The sequence below is a fragment of the Arvicola amphibius genome, chromosome 15 (assembly GCF_903992535.2).
Source record: "Arvicola amphibius chromosome 15, mArvAmp1.2, whole genome shotgun sequence".
NCBI classification, from domain to species: Eukaryota; Metazoa; Chordata; class Mammalia; order Rodentia; family Cricetidae; genus Arvicola; species Arvicola amphibius.
This window is the reverse complement of record NC_052061.1, coordinates 50,627,102-50,646,314: the sequence shown is the minus strand read 5'-3', so window position 1 is coordinate 50,646,314 and position 19,213 is coordinate 50,627,102. Positions and strand designations below refer to the sequence as shown.

Sequence of the window (19,213 nt, the reverse complement as noted above, 5' to 3'; positions counted from 1 at the left end):
GCTGAAATTAAAGGTGTGCGCTGCCACACCCAGTGACCTGGGGAATTTTTATGAATGGAAATCATCTCTTTTATGGTACCAACAGCCTGCAGATGTATAATCATTTAGTTCAGCTTTTAAGAAATATTGTTATTGTGGTTCATGATAGTACTAAAACATTAAAATTTAAAATGTCCTCTTTCTACCACTCTAAGGTCGTTTAAATTCTAAAGCTATTACTATTTGTGTTTTATGATCTGAATCTATGTACTGCAGATTTTGTATTAGTGTTTAAATTAGTGCTGGAGCCGGGCGGCGGTGGCGCACGCCTTTAATCCCAGCACTCGGGAGGCAGAGGCAGGCGGATCTCTGTGAGTTCGAGGCCAGCCTGGTCTACAAGAGCTAGTTCCAGGACAGGCTCCAAAGCTACAGAGAAACCCTGTCTCGAAAAACCAAAAAAAAAAAATAAAATAAAAATAAATTAGTGCTGGAACCAGTCTGTGGGTGCCACCTGGAGAACAGACTGTAGAGCATGCTGGTGTTCCATTGGTCACAATTTCTCTCTGAGCAAAGACACTGTAGTAGCGATACAGTGTTTCTATTAGGCTGACATAGCCAGTGTGTACTGTTCAAGTTTGGAAGGGACGACCAGGGCATCCTTTGTAGTGCATTTGTCTCAGGGCAGAAGAGCCCAGCTGCCCCTGGCTCCTGCTGGCTTCCCTGGTGCCACACAGCGAGAAGTGTGGGATCTGTGTGTGCACTTATGGGTGGGGACAGAGTGGAATGTCTAGGTTGGGCTTGTAACTTTTTGTCAAACGTTTCTTTGTGATATATGATTGTGCCCAGCAGAAAACTCAAAGAGTCAGTAACAAACGCTGCCATTTCTCCAGAAGTTTGAACGCAGACCCTCAGCGGTCTTCTCTGCCAGAGCGTCCTATATTTAGTTGTTGTTTAAGCGCTCCCGTTGATTCCTTCGAAAGCCCTGTCAGTAGTGCACTGAGGCTCTTGACACGAAGGCAGCAGCAGATGAGGAGTGGCTGCTGCCAACTCTGTTTAACCAGAACTTTCTTACGTGGGTGAATTTTGCATAAACCAGTCTCTTTAGGTTGAATGTTTACAGCATGTTTGCCCTTTAAATCAAACTGCTCTTACTTTTTTTTTTTTTTTTTCCAAGACAGGGTTTCTCTGTAGCTTTGGTGCCTGTCCTGGAACTAGCTAGCTCTTGTAGACCAGGTTGGCCTCGAACTCAGAGAGATCTGCCTGTCCCTGCCTCGCAAGTACTGGGATTAAAGGCATGCGCCACCACCGCCCAGCTTCTTGCTTTCTTTATATTGGCAAATGTAGTGGTCAGATTTCATGGTGTAGGAGGACTGATTTTTATCTCATGGTCCCTTTTCCTGTCCAAAATTTCAGAGCCTCGAACTCCTTGAGCACACCTGCAGCGCCAGGTTCTCTGCTCTCTCACTTGTAACACAGCTTCTCTAGAGACTGTTCATGCTATGACGGTGCTCACCCGTTCTGCCTGTTACTTGGAGGGTCCTGCAGATGTGCAGCGCTTGTGCATCCTAAATAAGTCACATGTGATAGCTGTCCTCACACAGATTTGGAGTTTCCCTGAGTTCATTAACTCTCAACAGACTTAGATAGCTGCGAACTACAGCACAAAGCAGCAGCTTCTGGTTCCGCTTACAGGAAGTGACAAGGGTGACCACAGGGGCTTGGATGTTGTAAGTTCTACATGGATGATATCACTTGTGTGTGAAGGTTGAATTCCAGAGAGCTTGGTTCTAAAGTTTCATGTCTTCCCATTATCTGCTCTGTGCCGTCAGGGTATGAGTCTGAGGTGTTCCCATTATCCTCATCTGTGCGTTCATCCCAGGGCTTGTCAAGGAGCAGCGTCCTCATTGCGTCTTGTGGCTCTGCTTGAGCAGATGCCTGGTTTTTCTCCTCCCTCCCTCCCTCCCTTCCTTTCTTCTTTTTCCTTCTTTCCTCTCTCCCTCCCTTTTTTTTCCTTCCTTCCTTCCTTCCTTTTCCTTCCTTCTTCCTTCCTCTCTCCCTCCCTTCCTTCTTTTTCCTTCCTTCCTTCCTTCCTTCCTTCCTTCCTTCCTTCCTTCCTCCCTCCCTCCCTCCCTCCCTTCCTTCCTCCCTTTCTTCCTTCCTTTATCTTTCTCCTCGTATCTTAAACGTCTCAGGATGTGGTCCAGAGGAGCCTCAGACTCTCAATGCTGTCACAGTCTCCTGAGCACCTGGATTACAGGTGCGAGCCGCCATCTCCAGCCAACCTCAGCAAACAGCCTTTGTAAATGTCAGTCTGCACTGTAAATTGCTATTTTATCTATCCATTCATTCATCAGGAGGCACCTACACTGGCCTTGAACTTGTCCTGCCTCTGCCTCCATAGTACTGGCATTCATGTGTGGACCACCACCAAGGACGGATGCACTGATTTTAGGTTCGGGTGGGTTGACTTCACATCAGGGTAATGCATCACTTCCATGTGCATCCGCGCACCGCAGTGGTGATCCTGAATGCCGAGCCTTTGCCCAGTTAACCCTGGTATGGCAGGTATCTGGACACTTTAATGCAGCAGTTGCACCTCTGTGTGTTTCTGATCTGATCGTGTTGGACCTGAATTCCTAATGCAGGAGTTCTGCTTCTCGCCTTCCATCCCCAGAAGAGCTGCCGACACCACCCTCTAAGTAAATGAGAGCGCCGCTGAGGCAGAATTCAGCCCCTGCTGCACCCCTAATGCACTGATTTTCCTGACTTGACTTTGAACATAATGACTTTCTAGTTTGGGTTCAGAAGCCAGCCTTCTGGTAGAAGAAGAATCACCTCTTAAGATTATTAAGGATCACCTTTTAGGATTATTTTGTTTTATTGTGTGTGAGTACTTGCTTGTATGTACCCGCACCAGCGTGTGCCTGGTGCCCTAGGAGGCCAGAAGAGGGTGTTAGACAGCTGTAAGTCACCTCATGGAGGTGTCAGTAACCAAAGCTAGGTCCTCTTCAGGAACCACCAGAGCCAGTGCCCCTAACCTCTGAGCTGTGGCTCCAGCCCGTCAAGTGTAAAGTCACTCTGTCTGTTAGCTGTGGCATGAGGATAACATGTAGACTGCCTTGTCCTTGCTACTGCTCCCTGTTGCCATGACAGCACCCAAGGCTGGGAGACTGTAGTTTTCACTGAGCTCACTTAAAATGTCGAAGAGCCTATTTAAAAAACAGGACTAATCTGGTCATATTTGCTAGTCTCAAACTTTGATGCCCTGATTCCAACTTATTTTTAGAGATAATGTGTTTTGTTTTGTTTCGGTTTTTTGAGACAAGGTTTTTCTGTGTAACAGCCCTGGCTGTCCTGAACTTACTTTGTAGAGCAGACTGGCCTCGAACTCACAAAGGTCTGCTCCCCAGTGCTAGGATTAAAGGCTGTACCACCGCGCTGGGCTGTTTTTCCTTCTGTTGTTGCTTTAAAGAAAAGTTATTATTACATTACATAAATAAAAGTTTTGTTAACATTGAAGGCTAAAGATGGATAATGTAAATATATAAGGTTATATCTATTTTTAAAGCTAATAATATCTGTACTTAAATTTAGGAGTAGTAAACACTAAACTGTGTTGTTGTAACTGTGTTGTTACAAAGTGTTTCTTTTATTTATTTATTTATTTGTTATGTATACAATATTCTGTCTGTGTGTATGCCTGCAGGCCAGAAGAGGGCACCAGACCCCATTACAGATGGTTGTGAGCCACCATGTGGTTGCTGGGAATTGAACTCAGGACCTTTAGAAGAGCAGGCAATGCTCTTAACCACTGAGCCATCTCTCCAGCCCCTACAAAGTGTTTCTTAAAAGTCGGGCTCAGTGGACCAGAGCAAACCCGAGTGCTGCACAGCTGCTCACAGGGATGGCTGCAGTGCTGGGGATAATCAGACCTCGGGAGGGTTTAAGAAAAGGTCTGAGTGGGGCTGCATGTGGGCACACTTCACCCCGCAGCTCAGCTGAAGGTGGCTGAAGACAGGAAGTTGTCAGCATGCCTGTGTTCAGTTAGTACTTAAATGCCACAACTTTTATCAACAGTTTTTTTAAGGCTTTAAATACTCTGTTGCTATAAAAATGTTCCTGCTGTGGTAGCCAGAGGCTCCCATGGACCATTTCACAAGAGGCTCCCATGGCAAAGCTCCGTCTGCTACAGTTCACTCTGCAGCTGGCCCCGTGCCCATCAGCCACATCCCACCATTTGTAGTTAGAGCAGGCCTAGCAGAGCACACCTCAGCCTGATGTCATCCCCCCCACTCAGACTTCTCTAGCTGGCAGTGTGCGCCTTGTCAGCCTGATGTCATCCCTCCGCCCCGAGACTTCTCCAGCTGGCCAGCGTGTGCCTTGTGTTTGTGGCTCGATGAGTCTGTCCTGCCGTTAGACTCTCTCTGGGCAAGTTCTGTGCAGCTGGCGACAAGTATGCAGATAAAAACGATGACGTCACACCGGAGCCGTATCCTCTCGGAGGCCCTCAGTTTGTGTGCCTGCTTGAATTGTTGAGGCAGATTTAAACTGTGTAGCCAAGGTTGGCCTTGGAAGCCTCTTGTCTCAGCCTCTGTAGTGCTGGAGTACCATGCCCAGCTAAGATACGCTAGACTCTAATTTAATATTTGTTGGTCATGTGATACTATCACTTGACTTAAAAATGTAATCTTCAATGTGGCTTCAGGCTGCTGTGCTTTTTTGAAGAGGTGGGGAGAGTGCCAAGGATGCCTCTGGTCCTTGCTGGGCAGGCATCAGCATCGAGCTACCACCATAGACCCGCCAAACTCTTCTTCCTGTTTTCTTCCCCTTTCCCTTTTATTCTTTATCTTTAGTTAGTTTGTTTTTCCCCATTCCCCCTATGAAGAAGTCTCCAGCTTGCAGAAATCCTCCTGCCTCAGCCTCCCAGGTGCTGGGGGCAGACAGAAGCCACCATCTTGGGTTCTAGCTCTACTTGGATTTAGTATTTATTTCCTTATCTATGTGGTTGATTAGTTTGGTGTTTTGTAACGGGATCCAGGCTGTCCTTTGATTTGTTACGTAGTTGAGATTGGCTTTGACCTCCTGATCATTCCCCCGTCACCTCCCAAGTACTCCGCTGTGCTTGACTTATATTTGTGCTTGCAAAAGCTATCTTATTCAGATTTCCACGTTTTTCTTCTGCCCCTCACCTGAGCCCAGTAGTAATGAGCTGCGGGCTGCATTCCCACTGCCCTGCTCCAGGCCACCTGGCTAGTTTATGCCCCAAAATAATTACACGGAAACTGTATTCTTTTAAATACTGCCTGGCCCATTAGTTTCAGCCTCTTACTCACATCTTGACTAACCCATATCTAATAATCTGTGTAACACCACGAATGGTGTCTTATCGGGAAAGATTCAGCACGTCTGACCTGGTGGCTGGCTCCATCGCATCTCTCTCCCTGAGGAGAGGCACGGCAGTCTGTCTCACTTAGGAGAGGCGTGGCCTCTAACTGAGCCATCTACCTCACTTCCTTCTTCCTGTTCTGTCTACTCCACCCACCTAAGGGCCGGCCAGTCAAATGGGCCAGGCAGTTTCTTTATTAACCAGTGAAATCATCAGGTAGATAAAGACACACCTACATCAGAGCCCCATCCATTCACCCAGCTCTGCATGCCCTTGCAGTTGAATTCATGAGTTCACAGCAGCTCTGTGCTCAAACTGTCACCCAGCCATGCTGCAGCTCTGGCTGACCTTCACCAGTATTGCAGTCACACCGGGAACAATATGATCCTTTATCTGTTCCTCCCACCTCTACAGCCAAGCCTTGAACTGAAGCTATGGATCTGGGCTCTTCCCCCAAGCCCTACGCTCCACTGTCCTCAGTGGAGCAGGCATCTCTCTCCTTCTTAGGGAGTCCTTACGTCCTTCCTGAAGGCACACTCACTCCTCAGTGTAACCTTGCTCCTGCTGCAATTCTTTGGCTGTGTTCTAAGAAGACCAGAATCCTTCCCCTTCTGTGTTGTCTTTGCTTGCTCATCCTAGCACACAGCAGGAGTGGTGCGGCCATGCATTGTCTCCTGGCTGGAACCTGGTTCAGCAGCAGCAAGCTCCAAGTGACTGAATGACTAATGCCAACCCAGCATGTGATGCAGTGGAGGAGAAAGCATGTTTCACTTGCAAGGGTCCTGGAAAGAGTCAGAATAGATCTCGGGATGGAAGAGGCTTCTTGGGGACAGGGCTGAGGTGTGTCTCAGGTGACCTGGGAATAGATGCTGTCACCCTCAGCCAGGCTAGTTGCGGAGAAGTCACTGGAAACTAGTTCTCGTCTTCTGACGGGAGATGACCAGTAATGTCAGAGGCCAGCACCAGTTTCTGCAGGCTCTGCAATGCGGTGTTCATGTGTAGGCAACACGGGTGAGTCTGTATGTGTACATGTGTGTTACATACTGTGGAGGGCCCATGTGCACCTTGGGTGGCAGTGTGAAATGCAGTGTTGTTGGGGTTTGGTGATGGCGCAGGGGAGTGGCACACCCCAGACATCTGGGCACAGAGAATAATACAGAAGATGGTGTGTGTATATGCGTGTGTGTGCGCATGCATGTGTGTACATGTGTGTGCACGCGCATGCATGTGTGCACGAGTGTGTGAGCGCGCGCGCGCGCGTGTGTGTGTGTGTGTGTGTGTGTGTGTGTGTGTGGTTTTAGGAGGCTGAGGCGGCACTCTTGACAGCCATTCCCAGCTCCAGGAGAGGCCAGTCACATCCGTAGGGTAACTGCTTATTTGTACCTGTTTCTGATTCACTTTATGGTTTCCTAGAGTAAACTATTCTTTGCAGAACTGTTTGGCACATTTGAGTCACCCCAAATCTGAGCCTAGGCCTGTTGTCCACTGAGATGTTGTCTTAGGTTTGAGTCCAAGATGCAGGGGGTCCAGGCCTCGTGCGAGCTCTGTAAGCTGTGTCCCAGGCCCCTTCTGTTTGTCTGCTCCATTCTGTTTCCAGGTGGAAGTCTCTGCCAAAGCGGACAGGCAATTTTCCTTCTGGTCCATTGGTAGCTTTCTCCTACCTTACGTCATGTCTTTTCCTTTCTCACATATCTGTTCCCACTCAGTAGCCACTTGCTCTGCCTTCCTGTTTTAGTGAGGGTTAGAGTCCTTGGTGTCCTTTGCAGTTTCTCCTGAGACCAAGAAAGCTTGGTTCTTGGTTTTCTATGGTATGTCTTGCTTAAAATGTGTATTCTGTCTGTTTAAAATAACTGACAGGAACACATGCTCTGAGGAACACGGGGTCTTGTGGAGCAAGAAGACTGGCTGCTGTTCTGCAGTTTCTCCTGTGCACACAGTGTCTGTAGTCACCTGCTAGAGCTAGTGATTGCTCTCAGATATCATTACAGCCTGCACTCCTGTGTCCCTGTGACCTGGCCCCCCTCCTCCTCAGCGGATACACACACAGCCTTTATGCAGGTGCATAAGGGATCACAGATGACAGGCTCAGAATGGCATGGGAACCACGAGGGCACCCAAGGGAGCTGCTGCCATGGGAGATGACCGAAGTGTGCTTGTTCTTGTTGGCTCTTTAAGTTTTCGTTTGTTGTTGTTTTTTTGTTGTTTTGAGCTAGGATCTTACTATAAAGCCCAGGTTTGCCTCAAACTCTGATTCTCCTGCCTCATCCTCCTTAGTGCTGGTGTTACAGGTCTGCCTTTTTTGTTTTCTCCCCAAAGGGTCCAGGAGAAACTAGCAGGACAGTTGTTGGGCTGAATTTCTGTGACTTTTTGCGTGCGGTGTACAGATTGCTGTGTGGGTCCCTACTCTGTGTCAGCAGCCTAAGCATTGAGTGCAGGGCGTCGTCCCCGTCGTCTGTCTGCACTCACCAGTGTGGATGTTGAGGTGCTCGCTATCAGTAGTGTGGGCAGACACAGGTCTTAGCTCGGAAGCTGAGCCGCATATTCCCCTCTGAGGGGCTCAGCCCCGACAATTCTGTACAGCTCTTCAAGTTGCACCAGGACCTCGTAGCAAAGAATTAAAGAATGAGGTGAATGAGGCCGAGGCCCAGCATAGACAGGTATTCCTACCACCCAGCCAGAAGAGAGGCCACGCCTCCAGCCTTAGGGGCAAAGCCTTGGAGGGACTGCAGAAGTGGTGTCCACACCTCTGGAGGTGGTAAAGGATCTGTTTGAATTTTAAGCTCTGGAAGAATGGGAGAGCGGGCTACAGAGTCATATAGTTCATCTCCATGTGTCCTCGGCACATTCTGGAACACATTGCTACCCTTCCTTTGTCTGGGGGACGGGTATTATAAACCACCTGCTCACACCCCTCACTTTCTGAGCTCCCAGGTTCTCTGTGAGATGCAGTTGCTGATGTGCCAGTCGTTGAGTGGCTGAGAAGGTGGTGTTTGTACTGAGGTGGCCCCATGAAGGAAGCTGCAGTGCTTGGCAGTGCCGGGCGCCTCCCATCCAGGGCAGTTTAGTTGTGTTTCAGTGCCCTGCAGCCTTCAGCATGTCTCCTTCAGCAAGCTGTCTGGTTGCAGGTTTCAGATCTGGACTGCAGAGTTGCCCAGGGGTTACACGAGTGTAACGCTACAGAGCTGTCTCTTGAGGTTCTACTTAGCTTTAAGCAGCAACTGACTCTTGTTTTGTTTTGTTTGTTTCTAGTTTTTGACGTGTTTCTGTTTTGGTCTGACTAGGAGGAGCCTGATCTGGTTAGTGCAATTTATGGCCGAGGGATAGCCTATGGAAAGAAGGGCCTACATGTGAGTATGTTCTAGCCGCGCCTGCCGCCGTGCCCACGGGGCTTGACGCACACCAGCCTTTGTCCAAACTGCTTCTCGTCCACTCAGCTCTGCCAGGACGTAGACAAGAAAGGGGTGGATGATCACCCCAGGTGCCATGGCTAGAGGTGGGCAACCAGGCCCCCCGGGTCCTCCAAGTCAGTGATGAACTGGCCACAGGAAAAGCCAGAGGTCTAACTGCGTTCCCAGACCATTCCCGAGAATGCAGAGCCTAGGCGAGGTTGCCACAGGGGGACCCTCAGCCTGAGATCCATGCACAGCTGTGACAAGTTGGATGGAAGAACACGGGTCTTTTGGTTTGGTTTTAGCATGTGGCATTTATTTTTATTTGCTACATTTCATCCTTTTTGCAGATAGGGAAAGGTCTTTGCCGAAGCAATCAAGTCCTTCCCTTTATTTCCCCGAGGAAGGTGGTGGAGGTGACAGTGAGCCCTGATCATTAAAAAGCCCCCGTGCTGTGAAAGCGCCTTCCCAAGACTACGCAGTGAATGGCAGGGCGCCCTTAAGATGAGCAGGTTTAGAGTGTTGTCCACAGACCCTTTATCAGACTCCCAGCTAAAGACCGTCATGGGAGATAGCGCCTGGAGGAGAACCATCATTTCTGTAACTTTAACATTAGAAAACAGTCTTTAATATTTTATTAAATATTTTAATTAAAATTTATTAAAGTTTAAAATATTCTACTATGCTGACACTGGCTTGGAGAAAATTAATAAGACAGTTATAGCTGTACCCTTCTGAGACATGGGGGACTGGGCAAACAGCCCTGGTGACCGTGGTGTTGAGGATACAAAACCATTTCAGTCATAGGTCAGCAGGGGCCAGGGGCAAATTGTCACATAGCCTTCAGATATGCGCTGCTTCCTGTCCTCATATGTCTAAATTTTGCAGCTCAACATGTAACTTGTTTTTGTCTTTAGCAGAAACTTAAATGTGCGTTTTCAAGCCTAAAGTTAACCTATACATGCTCAAGAGAATTTAGCTAGGCTGGTCATGGTTTTGATCGACACTTGGCATTTCCCTGTTCCTCACTCCCTGGCGGGTGTCATTCCCAGGCTGGCATCCATGTGTTCACCCTGCGGGTTGGATAGGTTACGTTTAGATAGTATCTGCCATCTGTGAACTTGACATAAGCATCCAGGATCAGTGTGCCCCTTCCTCAAGGGTGGGGACTTGGGTGAGTTGAGCATCTGGCTTGACAGCACCCCTTGAACAGACCTGGCAGAGCGTTGCAGAACTGAAGTTTGTGTTCGTCTCTGAGCAGCGACTTCGCTGGTGACTGCATCGTTAGTGTCTCAGAAGATCTTGTCGCTGTTCAAGCAGCAGTGTGTCTCATACTAAGCTAATACCTTTTCAAGGACATTAAGAACGCTGAGCTTGCTCTGTTTGAACTGGGCCGAGTAATTGCCTTGGAACCTGACCGTCCAGAGGTATTTGAGCAGCGAGCTGAAGTGAGTGTGGTTTTCTTTTTCCCTCTGTTATTGAACTAGCTGAAATTCAGAGCCGTTTCCTATGATTTTATTATTGTAACGTTTAATGCTCCTTTCTGCTGAATTGTGTTCCTACCGAGTTCCCAAGGCCTGAAGTTGGTGGCCATTACTAGACAACAAGGGATGAGGGATGGATGCCCTTGAAGCAACGAGAGAGTGATACTTAGTGTGAAAACATGTGGTTATGTTGTCTGCTTCTTCAGCGGATGCTCTTTAAAGAGATGTCCTTCACCATATTGCAGATGTAAATGACTTAACAAAACTGATGATAGCAGATTGGACGACCTGCAGTATGTAGCCCTTGGAAGCAGTTGTTGCACTGGTGTGGAAGGGCGGGGAGAGGATGAGTGAGCGAATGCGTGAACAAGTGTATTGCCTATGTATTCTATGAGGTGGACTGCCTGCGTAGACGCTGAGCAGGTAGCTTTGCTGGAGAGACAGAGGCATGGGAGGGCTGCCTGCAGCGTCTGCTCAGTGGAGTCAGTAGGTGACCTGCACAGAAGCTGATGGGTGTGCTAGGCTGCTTGGGAGGAGGATGTTCCCAGAGAGAGGAGAGTGCCAAGATGCCCTTCGTGGCTTTAAATCCATGTGTTCTTGCAGTAGTGATGGGCTGTTGGGGTCATGTGTGCTAACCTGTGTCTGGAGTCAGTTGTTTGATATGGGGTGACTTTTTTCTCTCTTAAGAGGGAAAAGAAGTAAGTATGAAGCCCTGGGTGCTCATTCACTCCAAGACTGTGTCTGGAGGTCTCATCCTCAAGTTGTAGTGTCTTAGTTCAGTCTCTTAGTATTTTTACATTGTTTTTAATCTAATTTTTCTCAGTGATGTAGTTCCTCAGCTGTTCCTTTTGGGTCTCACCATTGGGCTAGGTGGCTGGAGTCCCGCCCCCACAGCAGGAGGCCCTTGTATAATAGTGGTTGGGCTGACCTTTCTGGGTCCCACCAAATCCGGGTGGGCTTGCTGGTATTTCCCTTAGGACTCTGGGGCTGCAAGAAATGATTCTGATAAACCAGGATTTTAGTTAAGACTTGCAGATTTTTTAAATTTTGCACATCAAAGAAAAAACAGATTGCTTATCTAAAATGGTGTTGGTGATTAGAACAATAATTTTCCATTATCTAAATACACAGTGCTATTTATGACATTGTCAGCAGTCACTACATCATGATTTCTCTGCTAAATTGCAGCCTGTCCTGGCTGACTCAGAACTAATTTGTGAGACACGTTGCTTTTATATTTCCTGAAATAATCTGTATTTGATGAAAATATCTTAACCATTTAACTTATCCATTACAATGGATATTAGCAGTTGTGCCAAGATGCGATAGTTTTTATCTAAGGGTTAATAAAGTAGAGAAGGGCATCTTTCCTTCCAAATGGTAGCTCCACCCCACCCTGTGATGAGTTCCAGGCCGTATGTCCATTTCTTTTCTCTTTGGAAGCCACTGCTAATGTTTGGAATGGGCCCACCCAAGTGCTCTCCCTGGCTGTGCTGAGCTCCTGCAGAGCAAGTGACCAGTTGTAACACAGGGTGAACATGACCTTTCTTAGAGCACCCTGGTTAGAAATCTCTGGAATGATGATTGCTTGGGCTCAAGTGCATGGGTTTGGTTGCATGAACACAGGGACCCACTGGGGTTTTCTTAGATCTTGTTGACTTCCTTTTGGGTGTTGGGCTGTCATCTGTATTGTCAATACTGCCTGGACCACAATGACCGCTGGCTCTAAGGGGCTTTTCAGATGGGCAGACAGTTTCCCCTGTGATGCTGAGTGTGGTTGATGAGTTGGACTGACAGGGCACCTGGATACTAGAAAGCATCCTTCATCTTTCACTCCCATAGGGAGCAGAACTAGAGACCATGAAGGACCAACTGCCAGGACATGTCCATCTGTGCTGGTGGTTGAATGTGCATGTGCCAAGTTTTTACTTAAAAAGTGAACATAGCATCAGAAAAGGGGGTCTTATTTTGGGGAGAGCCACATCTGGTATGCACAGAGTAGATTCAGTAGCAAGGCAACTGCTTTGCCCACATCCCTGTCTCCTCTCACTGCACTGAGCCTAGTGGCCCCTCTGTGCATCCACCCGTGCGTGCATGAGGCGTAGGCCGCAGCCTGCTACAGGGAGCTTGGTGAGTGGTGTGTGGTTCTGCGGAATCGAGAAATTAAAACTCTGACAGTGTAGGGCTGGTTGTAGGAACTTTTCCTGATTGCATGTTTTGGATTTCTAGATTCTGTCCCCTTTGGGACGAATTAATGAAGCCGTAAATGATCTCACTAAAGCTATTCAGCTTCAGCCCTCAGCACGGCTGTACCGACACCGGGGGACCTTGTACTTCATATCTGAGGTGATTGCCCCATAACGATTGGTCCACACCTCACTTCTCCACCATTCCAGGAGCCACTCTCTGCTAAACTGGGTCCAGTTTAATGTCGGTGTCCCGTGAGAGCATTGCCTTTGACAGGAATTAAATGCAGTCGAGAATAATAAGGGCCAGTCGTGTTTCCACGTTTGGGCCTTCAGCAGTATCAAATTCTAGGCTGGCAGGAAAAGGTTGCCGTTTGGTTCACAGCTCCTACCTAGAGGTACAACTTGAGGTTGTCTGCTTCCCAGTCTGAGAGCTGTAATCCAAACCTGTGAGGCTCCCAGACCGTCCTGATTAGGTGGGTGGGGTCTAGCCAGAGTCTCTTTCTGTCACTGTGGCTCCAGGGCACAGGTGTCGTGAGCTGGCAGAACTAACCCTGCACTTATATAGACCAGAGCTTCAGCTCACCACAGCGAAGATGCAGCACAGCCTGGTCATTTCCCAAGGGTCCAGTGTGAGAAAAGGTGGCCTTGTTGGTGTTTGGAATGATACCTTTCCCATGGTCAAGACAAAAGGCCTAAAATTCAGGCTCTGTGAAACCAGTTAGCAGGACGAGGACTACTAGTTTGGTGGGACTGCTTCGCAGTGGCGTTACTTTCAAGGCCAACAAGGGCACAGGACCCGATTAGGGGTTTTCCCTCTGCCCGTTCCACATCTAATAAACACAATCTTATCTTTCCTCCTCCTTTCCGTAGGACTACGCGACAGCCCACGAGGACTTTCAGCAGTCCTTAGAGCTGAACAGAAACCAGCCCACAGCCATGCTGTACAAAGGCCTAACTTTCTTTCACAGAGGACTTCTGAAGGTGAAGCTGCGCTGCCTGCGCCTGCGCTGCTGTGCCTGCTTCGCTGGTGGGGAGCGGGAGGACTCGGTGGGATTGATCTGATGCATCTGATGCATCTCGGAATGTCACAGGTCTCTTTGTGTGTGTGTGTGTGTGTGTGTGTGTGTGGCTAGAAGACATCGGTCTTCCTCTGGGGCAGTGCTGAGCACTCTGGCTCCAGCTCACGGGCCTAGAGGGGCTGTGTGTTTTGGCTTTGGGCAAAAATCATAGTGGGTACCAAGTCTGATTTAGAAGTTGGTTTGATAGTGTGGCCCAGGTGAGAAGGACAGGAGACTTATAGGAGACCTTTACAGGTCCTGTTGGGACTGAGGAGACTTGACCCAGCTGCTGGGTCCACAGGAGTGGGAGGGAGGTGTTTCTGAGGCTGGTGATATGACCAGTATGACCAGTATGACCCTGGACAGGGATCCCGGGGCAGTAGGCGCAGAGTAGGCCCCTGTAAACAAATGAAGTCACTGATGAGAAGTGTTGTGGGCTGCTTCCTGCTGGGCAATCCTTTCCATGTCCTTGTGTCTCTGTGGGGGGTCCTGCTGTGCGGGCTTCACAGAGTTGCTACCTCTTCTACCTGGACCATAGAGCCACACAAGGCCTCAAGTGTGGGTGGCACCCTAGTACAGGAAAATCCAAGCATTAGATGAAACATGGGCTGGCCTGAGAGCTATACACAGCCAGCTGCCTTTGTAGAGAGTGCTCTGTGGGATGAAGCAGTTGTGTGTGGCAGTGGTTGTGAGTCTAGCGTTGAAGACTGGGACAAGCTTTGTCAACACAGGTTGGAGAGTGTCTTCAGCAAGAAGAACATGCATCTCGGCTCACCAGACAGTCCTGCCATGGAGCTGGCAGTACTGTGTGGTCATTAGCTGTTTGTCTTTAGACTTGCCTCCCCCACCCCTTATGGCCCTGAAGTACTCAGGGGGAAGCCTAAGCAGTGACAGTGTCTGCAGCAGCCACCTGTCACAGTGGCTGTCACAGGCCGTCCAGAGAACCCCGAGAGCTAAGAGGATGGAACCCACGCAAACCCTGCACTGTCTTGTCAGAGGACCAGAGGCCCTGTGCATTGTAGTAGCTGCAGGGATCCCAGGGGACTGCAGGTGTGTTTGAGGATGGCAGGTTTGTCTGGACAGAGGCCACAGCCAGTTCTCAGTGTTGAGGATGGTACTTGTTGCGTGGCCTGTGCTCAGGAATAACAGGGCAGCTGATGTCACGGGCAGAGCACATGGCCTTGGGGGTCAGGCCGTGATCCTGCTTGACCCCTGCTAACCCTGCGGGACATGCAGCTGAGCTCTTTCAGCTTCTTACATATCCATAAAGTAGGCACGACCTCTGTCTCCTCTCAAAGCCCCCAGCAGATCCAGTGGCATTCCGTATGAGAAAAGTATAACTATCGTTCATTTATCGGGAAAAGTTTAATCTGTGTTTTATAGATGCTTTTTAAAAGCTCCCATCCCACTGAAAACCAAAAGACAAAAATTGTGCTAGTTCTTTGTATGTTCCTCACATCCCATGTGCAAGTGCCCAGAGTGTCTAAAAGAAAGACTTCCCCTAGGTGTGGAGCTACCGCAGGGATGTAGGCCTTGGTGGGCCTTGTGCACCCACTATCTGAGTCCCCGCCGTTCTTCATCTTTTCTCACAGCCTCAGGCCACCATGTTGCTCCCAGAGGCAGCCTCGGAGGAAAAAAAGAGACATGGAAAAGGCCATGCTATGAATATTTTTTAAAGGAAGGCATTATGCCAGCCAGTGTACTCTATTTGTTAGACAAAGCTGGGCATAGGCACAGGGCAGTTTCCTGAGACAGACTTGGAGAGTGAGGCTTGGCTTGGTTCATCCAGATCTCGAATAACCTGGCCAGTGCTTTCATTCTCTGAGCCTTCAAAGTCCCCCAGGGAATGGGTCCTCCTCCTCCCGCTGTGCTCTGAGTCACATGCGTGGGACAGTGGGAGGAGAAGTGGGGGCTCTTTGTGGTTTATTCATGCTGTCCAAGCAGGTCCAAGGGTTGCACCTAGTCTCTCCAGCACCCTCGTGAGGCGTAGACAATGAATTACAGAGCTAAGAATGACTCCTGCTGTCCACAGGCACAAAGCATCAGACTCAGCCGTGGCCTTGAGCTGACAGTCTTAAAGTGGGTCTGGTCAGGCCCGTGGCAATTTAGAAAGTAATTAAGTAGGTGACTTTATTATGTAAGTATCTTTTATGGAAGGACATTAAGCATTTTAAAATGTCTTATTTGTGTACTTTGTTACAGAAAGGGCCTGACTATGTAGCCCAAGCCAGTCTTCAACTCGTAGCCCTCGTGGCTCAGCTTCCTAATAGATGATTTCATGTGGGCCCCACCGTACCTGGGCAGGCACACACACCTTCCCATTGTGCTGGATGGGGCCCTTGCGACATGGCAGCCAGAACTCACCATCCATGTAGTCCATGTCACAAGGACATGTTAAGCTCTTCACCTTGAGCTGTCTGGGGAGTAACCAGTGAGGATGGTGGAGTGAAGAGGGTGGCGTCTGCCAAGCCCATGGCTCTGAAGTGTCCGGACTTAGAGGTTGCCTCGTCTGAGCTAGTCTCTTGTTCCCAATGGCGTAAAATCTTGATTCTGCTGTGTCCCTCTTTGGCAGCTGAGGTAGGAGCTGAGCAGTGCTTAGACAGGAACCCTGAAACCAAAGACTCTTAAAAGCTGAAGAGACTCAGACTTTGAAGAACTGTGGCGTCCACGCATGCTGTAAGTGGAGCGGGCAGCAGATGCCCGCTGGGCATCTCCCCTGGATGTCCACAGACACTGCAGGCTCAACACGCCCCGCCCCCTCCCTGCTGTCCTCCCGCACTCCTGTGGTGGCCACTACTGCCCCTGCCTAGAAACTCCCTGCCCCATCTTCCCGTCTCACTGCCACCGGGTTCTGTCTCTGTTTGCCTTCAGAAATGTCCCCAGGGACACTCACCTAGAACTTTCATTATCTCCTGCCCAGGTGCCCACTGACCCATCCTGGGGCCTGTTCCCTGCCCTACCCCAACCTGCTGCTCTGCCCTGTCACCGTCCCTTCCCCGAGGCCAGCGCGGGTACCAGCCAGTGCTGTCCTGGTCCACTCAGACCTGTGTGCACTGTTCGGATTTCCTACCATTCCTGGCTCTGAGCTGCGCACTGCATAGCCTTGTGCTCTCTCCTCACACTGCTGTCCAGTCCCTAGAGCACTCGGCTGTCACTTCCTTCTCTTTACTCCCAGAGCCTCACTAACGTTTATGCTAATAACTCCGTTATGTAATTGGCTTCCTATTCTAACTAGACTGAGTGTTCTAGAGGACAGAGGTAATGACTCGCTCATCTTGTACCCACCCCTCAATTCCTCACTCTGACTTGGGTACATAGTAGGCGCTCAATATGTGTTTGCTGAGTAGAAGTATCATCATAGTCCTAAAGGTGTAGGACTAGGCCCCTTCAGTAGCCCCACTCAGAGCTGAAGCTCCCTAGCAGCTCATCCTCCCTGCCCTTGCCTCAGGAGCCTGAAAACAACCCCTCTGACCATGCAGCCCCGCCCCTCTACATCTGGGCACAGAGACAGATGCCTTTTTCAAGTCCTACAGTTGGGCTGTTCGCAGACCATCTTTTGCCTGCCAGTCATCAGATATGTATTGAGTGCCTGCCATGTACAAGACATGTGACACCAGCCGCTCTCTCCTAACAGCATCTGATGGGACAGATGTGATGTTGTCTGAAGTCAAGTCCTTCTCCTGAAGTGGCAGGGTTACTTTAGCGCTATTTAGTCCTGTTGGAGAAATGTGAAGCAGCTGTATGTTTTTCTAGTATGGTAACAGTAACATCATATCAGAGTGCAGGTGTAGTGGGCACACATTTTTAGGTTGTCTACTCTTGACCAGAATGGTGCCTTTTAGTAGCAGTTTTCACATTAGAACATGGGTATGAGCAAGAGTGCTCTGGATTCCTCTTGGTGGCTGCAGCATTCTAGCCTCATCCGCGTCCCAGCAGCTGTGCTGCCCCAGCTGTGCCCAGCACCCCGTCCTCATCCGCGTCCCAGCAGCTGTGCTGCCCCAGCTGTGCCCAGCGCCCCAGTCCTCATCCGCGTCCCAGCAGCTGTGCTGCCCCAGCTGTGCCCAGCGCCCCAGTCCTCATCCGCGTCCCAGCAGCTGTGCTGCCCCAGCTGTGCCCAGCGCCCCAGTCCTCATCCGCGTCCCAGCAGCTGTGCTGCCCCAGCTGTGCCCAGCGCCCCAGTCCTCATCCGCGTCCCAGCAGCTGTGCTGCCCCAGCTGTGCCCAGCGCCCCAGTCCTCATCCGCGTCCCAGCAGCTGTGCTGCCCCAGCTGTGCCCAGCGCCCCGTCCTCATCCGCGTCCCAGCAGCTGTGCTGCCCCAGCTGTGCCCAGCGCCCCAGTCCTCATCCGCGTCCCAGCAGCTGTGCTGCCCCAGCTGTGCCCAGCGCCCCAGTCCTCATCCGCGTCCCAGCAGCTGTGCTGCCCCAGCTGTGCCCAGCGCCCCAGTCCTCATCCGCGTCCCAGCAGCTGTGCTGCCCCAGCTGTGCCCAGCGCCCTATCCTTGTTCTGTTTTCTTTCACTGTTTCCCTGTAGAACTAAAGACTCCCAACTGCCAACTCAGGAGCCTTTTTTGCTTTTCCTTTGTGCAGTTTATATCTGTCTGTCTTGTTGATTGAGTTTGAGTGCAGCAAGCTGTCATTTTGAATAATCTCACAGAGCTGTTGAGTTTCCTTGCTTGTTGGGCTGTCACGGATTGAAGAAATGATGTTCTTATGAAGGTGAAATCGTTACCGCTCCAGCACTACTGAGTTAGACAAGGCAGCAGCTCTGTCACAGTGGGAAGCCTGAGGCTGTTTTTATGGAAATGCATTGCTTTTTTTTACTGTTAGAATCACATTCATTGCTTACTTTTTTTTGATCCTATGTAAGATAACTGCCAGAGCCAGGTGTGGCATGTATGTAAGCCTTCAGTGACGCAGGTGGAGTTAATGCGATTGCCTCATTTTCTGCATATCTCCACAGGAAGCCATTGAGGCCTTCAAGGAAGCTCTGAAACAGAAAGTTGACTTTATCGACGCATATAAAAGTCTAGGACAGGCCTACAGGTGAGTGACAGTGGGCTGAAAGGAGACGAAGGAATTGCCACCCCTGCTGGCACAGCTCTCTGAGGGCCAGCCCCTCGGGGTCACGATAGTCATAGTGGTGTACGGGTATAAATTCCTGGATTAGTGTCGTGCCTGGCACTGACAGCGCTGGGTGACAGACACCATCGCCACTTGCCAGGCTGTGTGGGAGGAAAGTCAGTCCAGCCCTGGAAGCGGTGACTGGGCCCTCACCTCTTGGTTCTATACATTGCTTCACTATTAGAATATTCAACTTTAAAAGGCAATCTCACTCTGATCAGAAAGGCAGGTGACATGGTTGATGTGGGAACACATGAGCTAGGAGCCTCCGAGACTTGAAAGCTGAGGTGTGCCACTGTTGGCTGTCTGGACTTCCTTTGTTTTGCTCGTAAAGGAGCCATGTGGCTACAGGGGAAAGGCTCTTAGAGAAATTCCACCCTCATACAGAGGGTGATTTGGTTTTGGAGATCAGTAAGTTAATTTTTCCTAGAGAAATCCAAAAACGTGAGCACCTGCAATGCTGTGTGTTAGATTCCTAAGTGGTGTGAAGACTGCGCATCTGTGTGTGAGGTGTTCAGGTAGCAGGAGACACACTTCCCTCCCTCGGGACCGCCCAGAGCGGAATTCCCACGCCAGCATCACTGACCCGCCGCCAGAGCTCACTACAG

General features: G+C 49.8%; 1 protein-coding gene across 7 annotated transcripts in view; it reads left to right on the top strand.

Moving 5' to 3' along the window:
* The window catches only part of Ttc13 (tetratricopeptide repeat domain 13), a 59,885-nt gene that overhangs the window by 19,546 nt on the left and 21,126 nt on the right, over positions 1-19,213 (top strand). For 2 of the 7 annotated variants that reach the window (XM_038312575.1, XM_038312574.1), the window contains exons 5-9: positions 8,647-8,712; positions 10,110-10,202; positions 12,468-12,584; positions 13,298-13,408; positions 18,445-18,527. In XM_038312575.1, coding sequence (XP_038168503.1) covers positions 8,647-8,712; positions 10,110-10,202; positions 12,468-12,584; positions 13,298-13,408; positions 18,445-18,527 — 470 coding nt within the window. The remainder of the gene's footprint in view (positions 1-8,646; positions 8,713-10,109; positions 10,203-12,467; positions 12,585-13,297; positions 13,409-18,444; positions 18,528-19,213) is intronic. The other 5 variants (XM_038312578.1, XM_038312577.1, XM_038312580.1 and 2 more) reach the window with 3 other exon arrangements.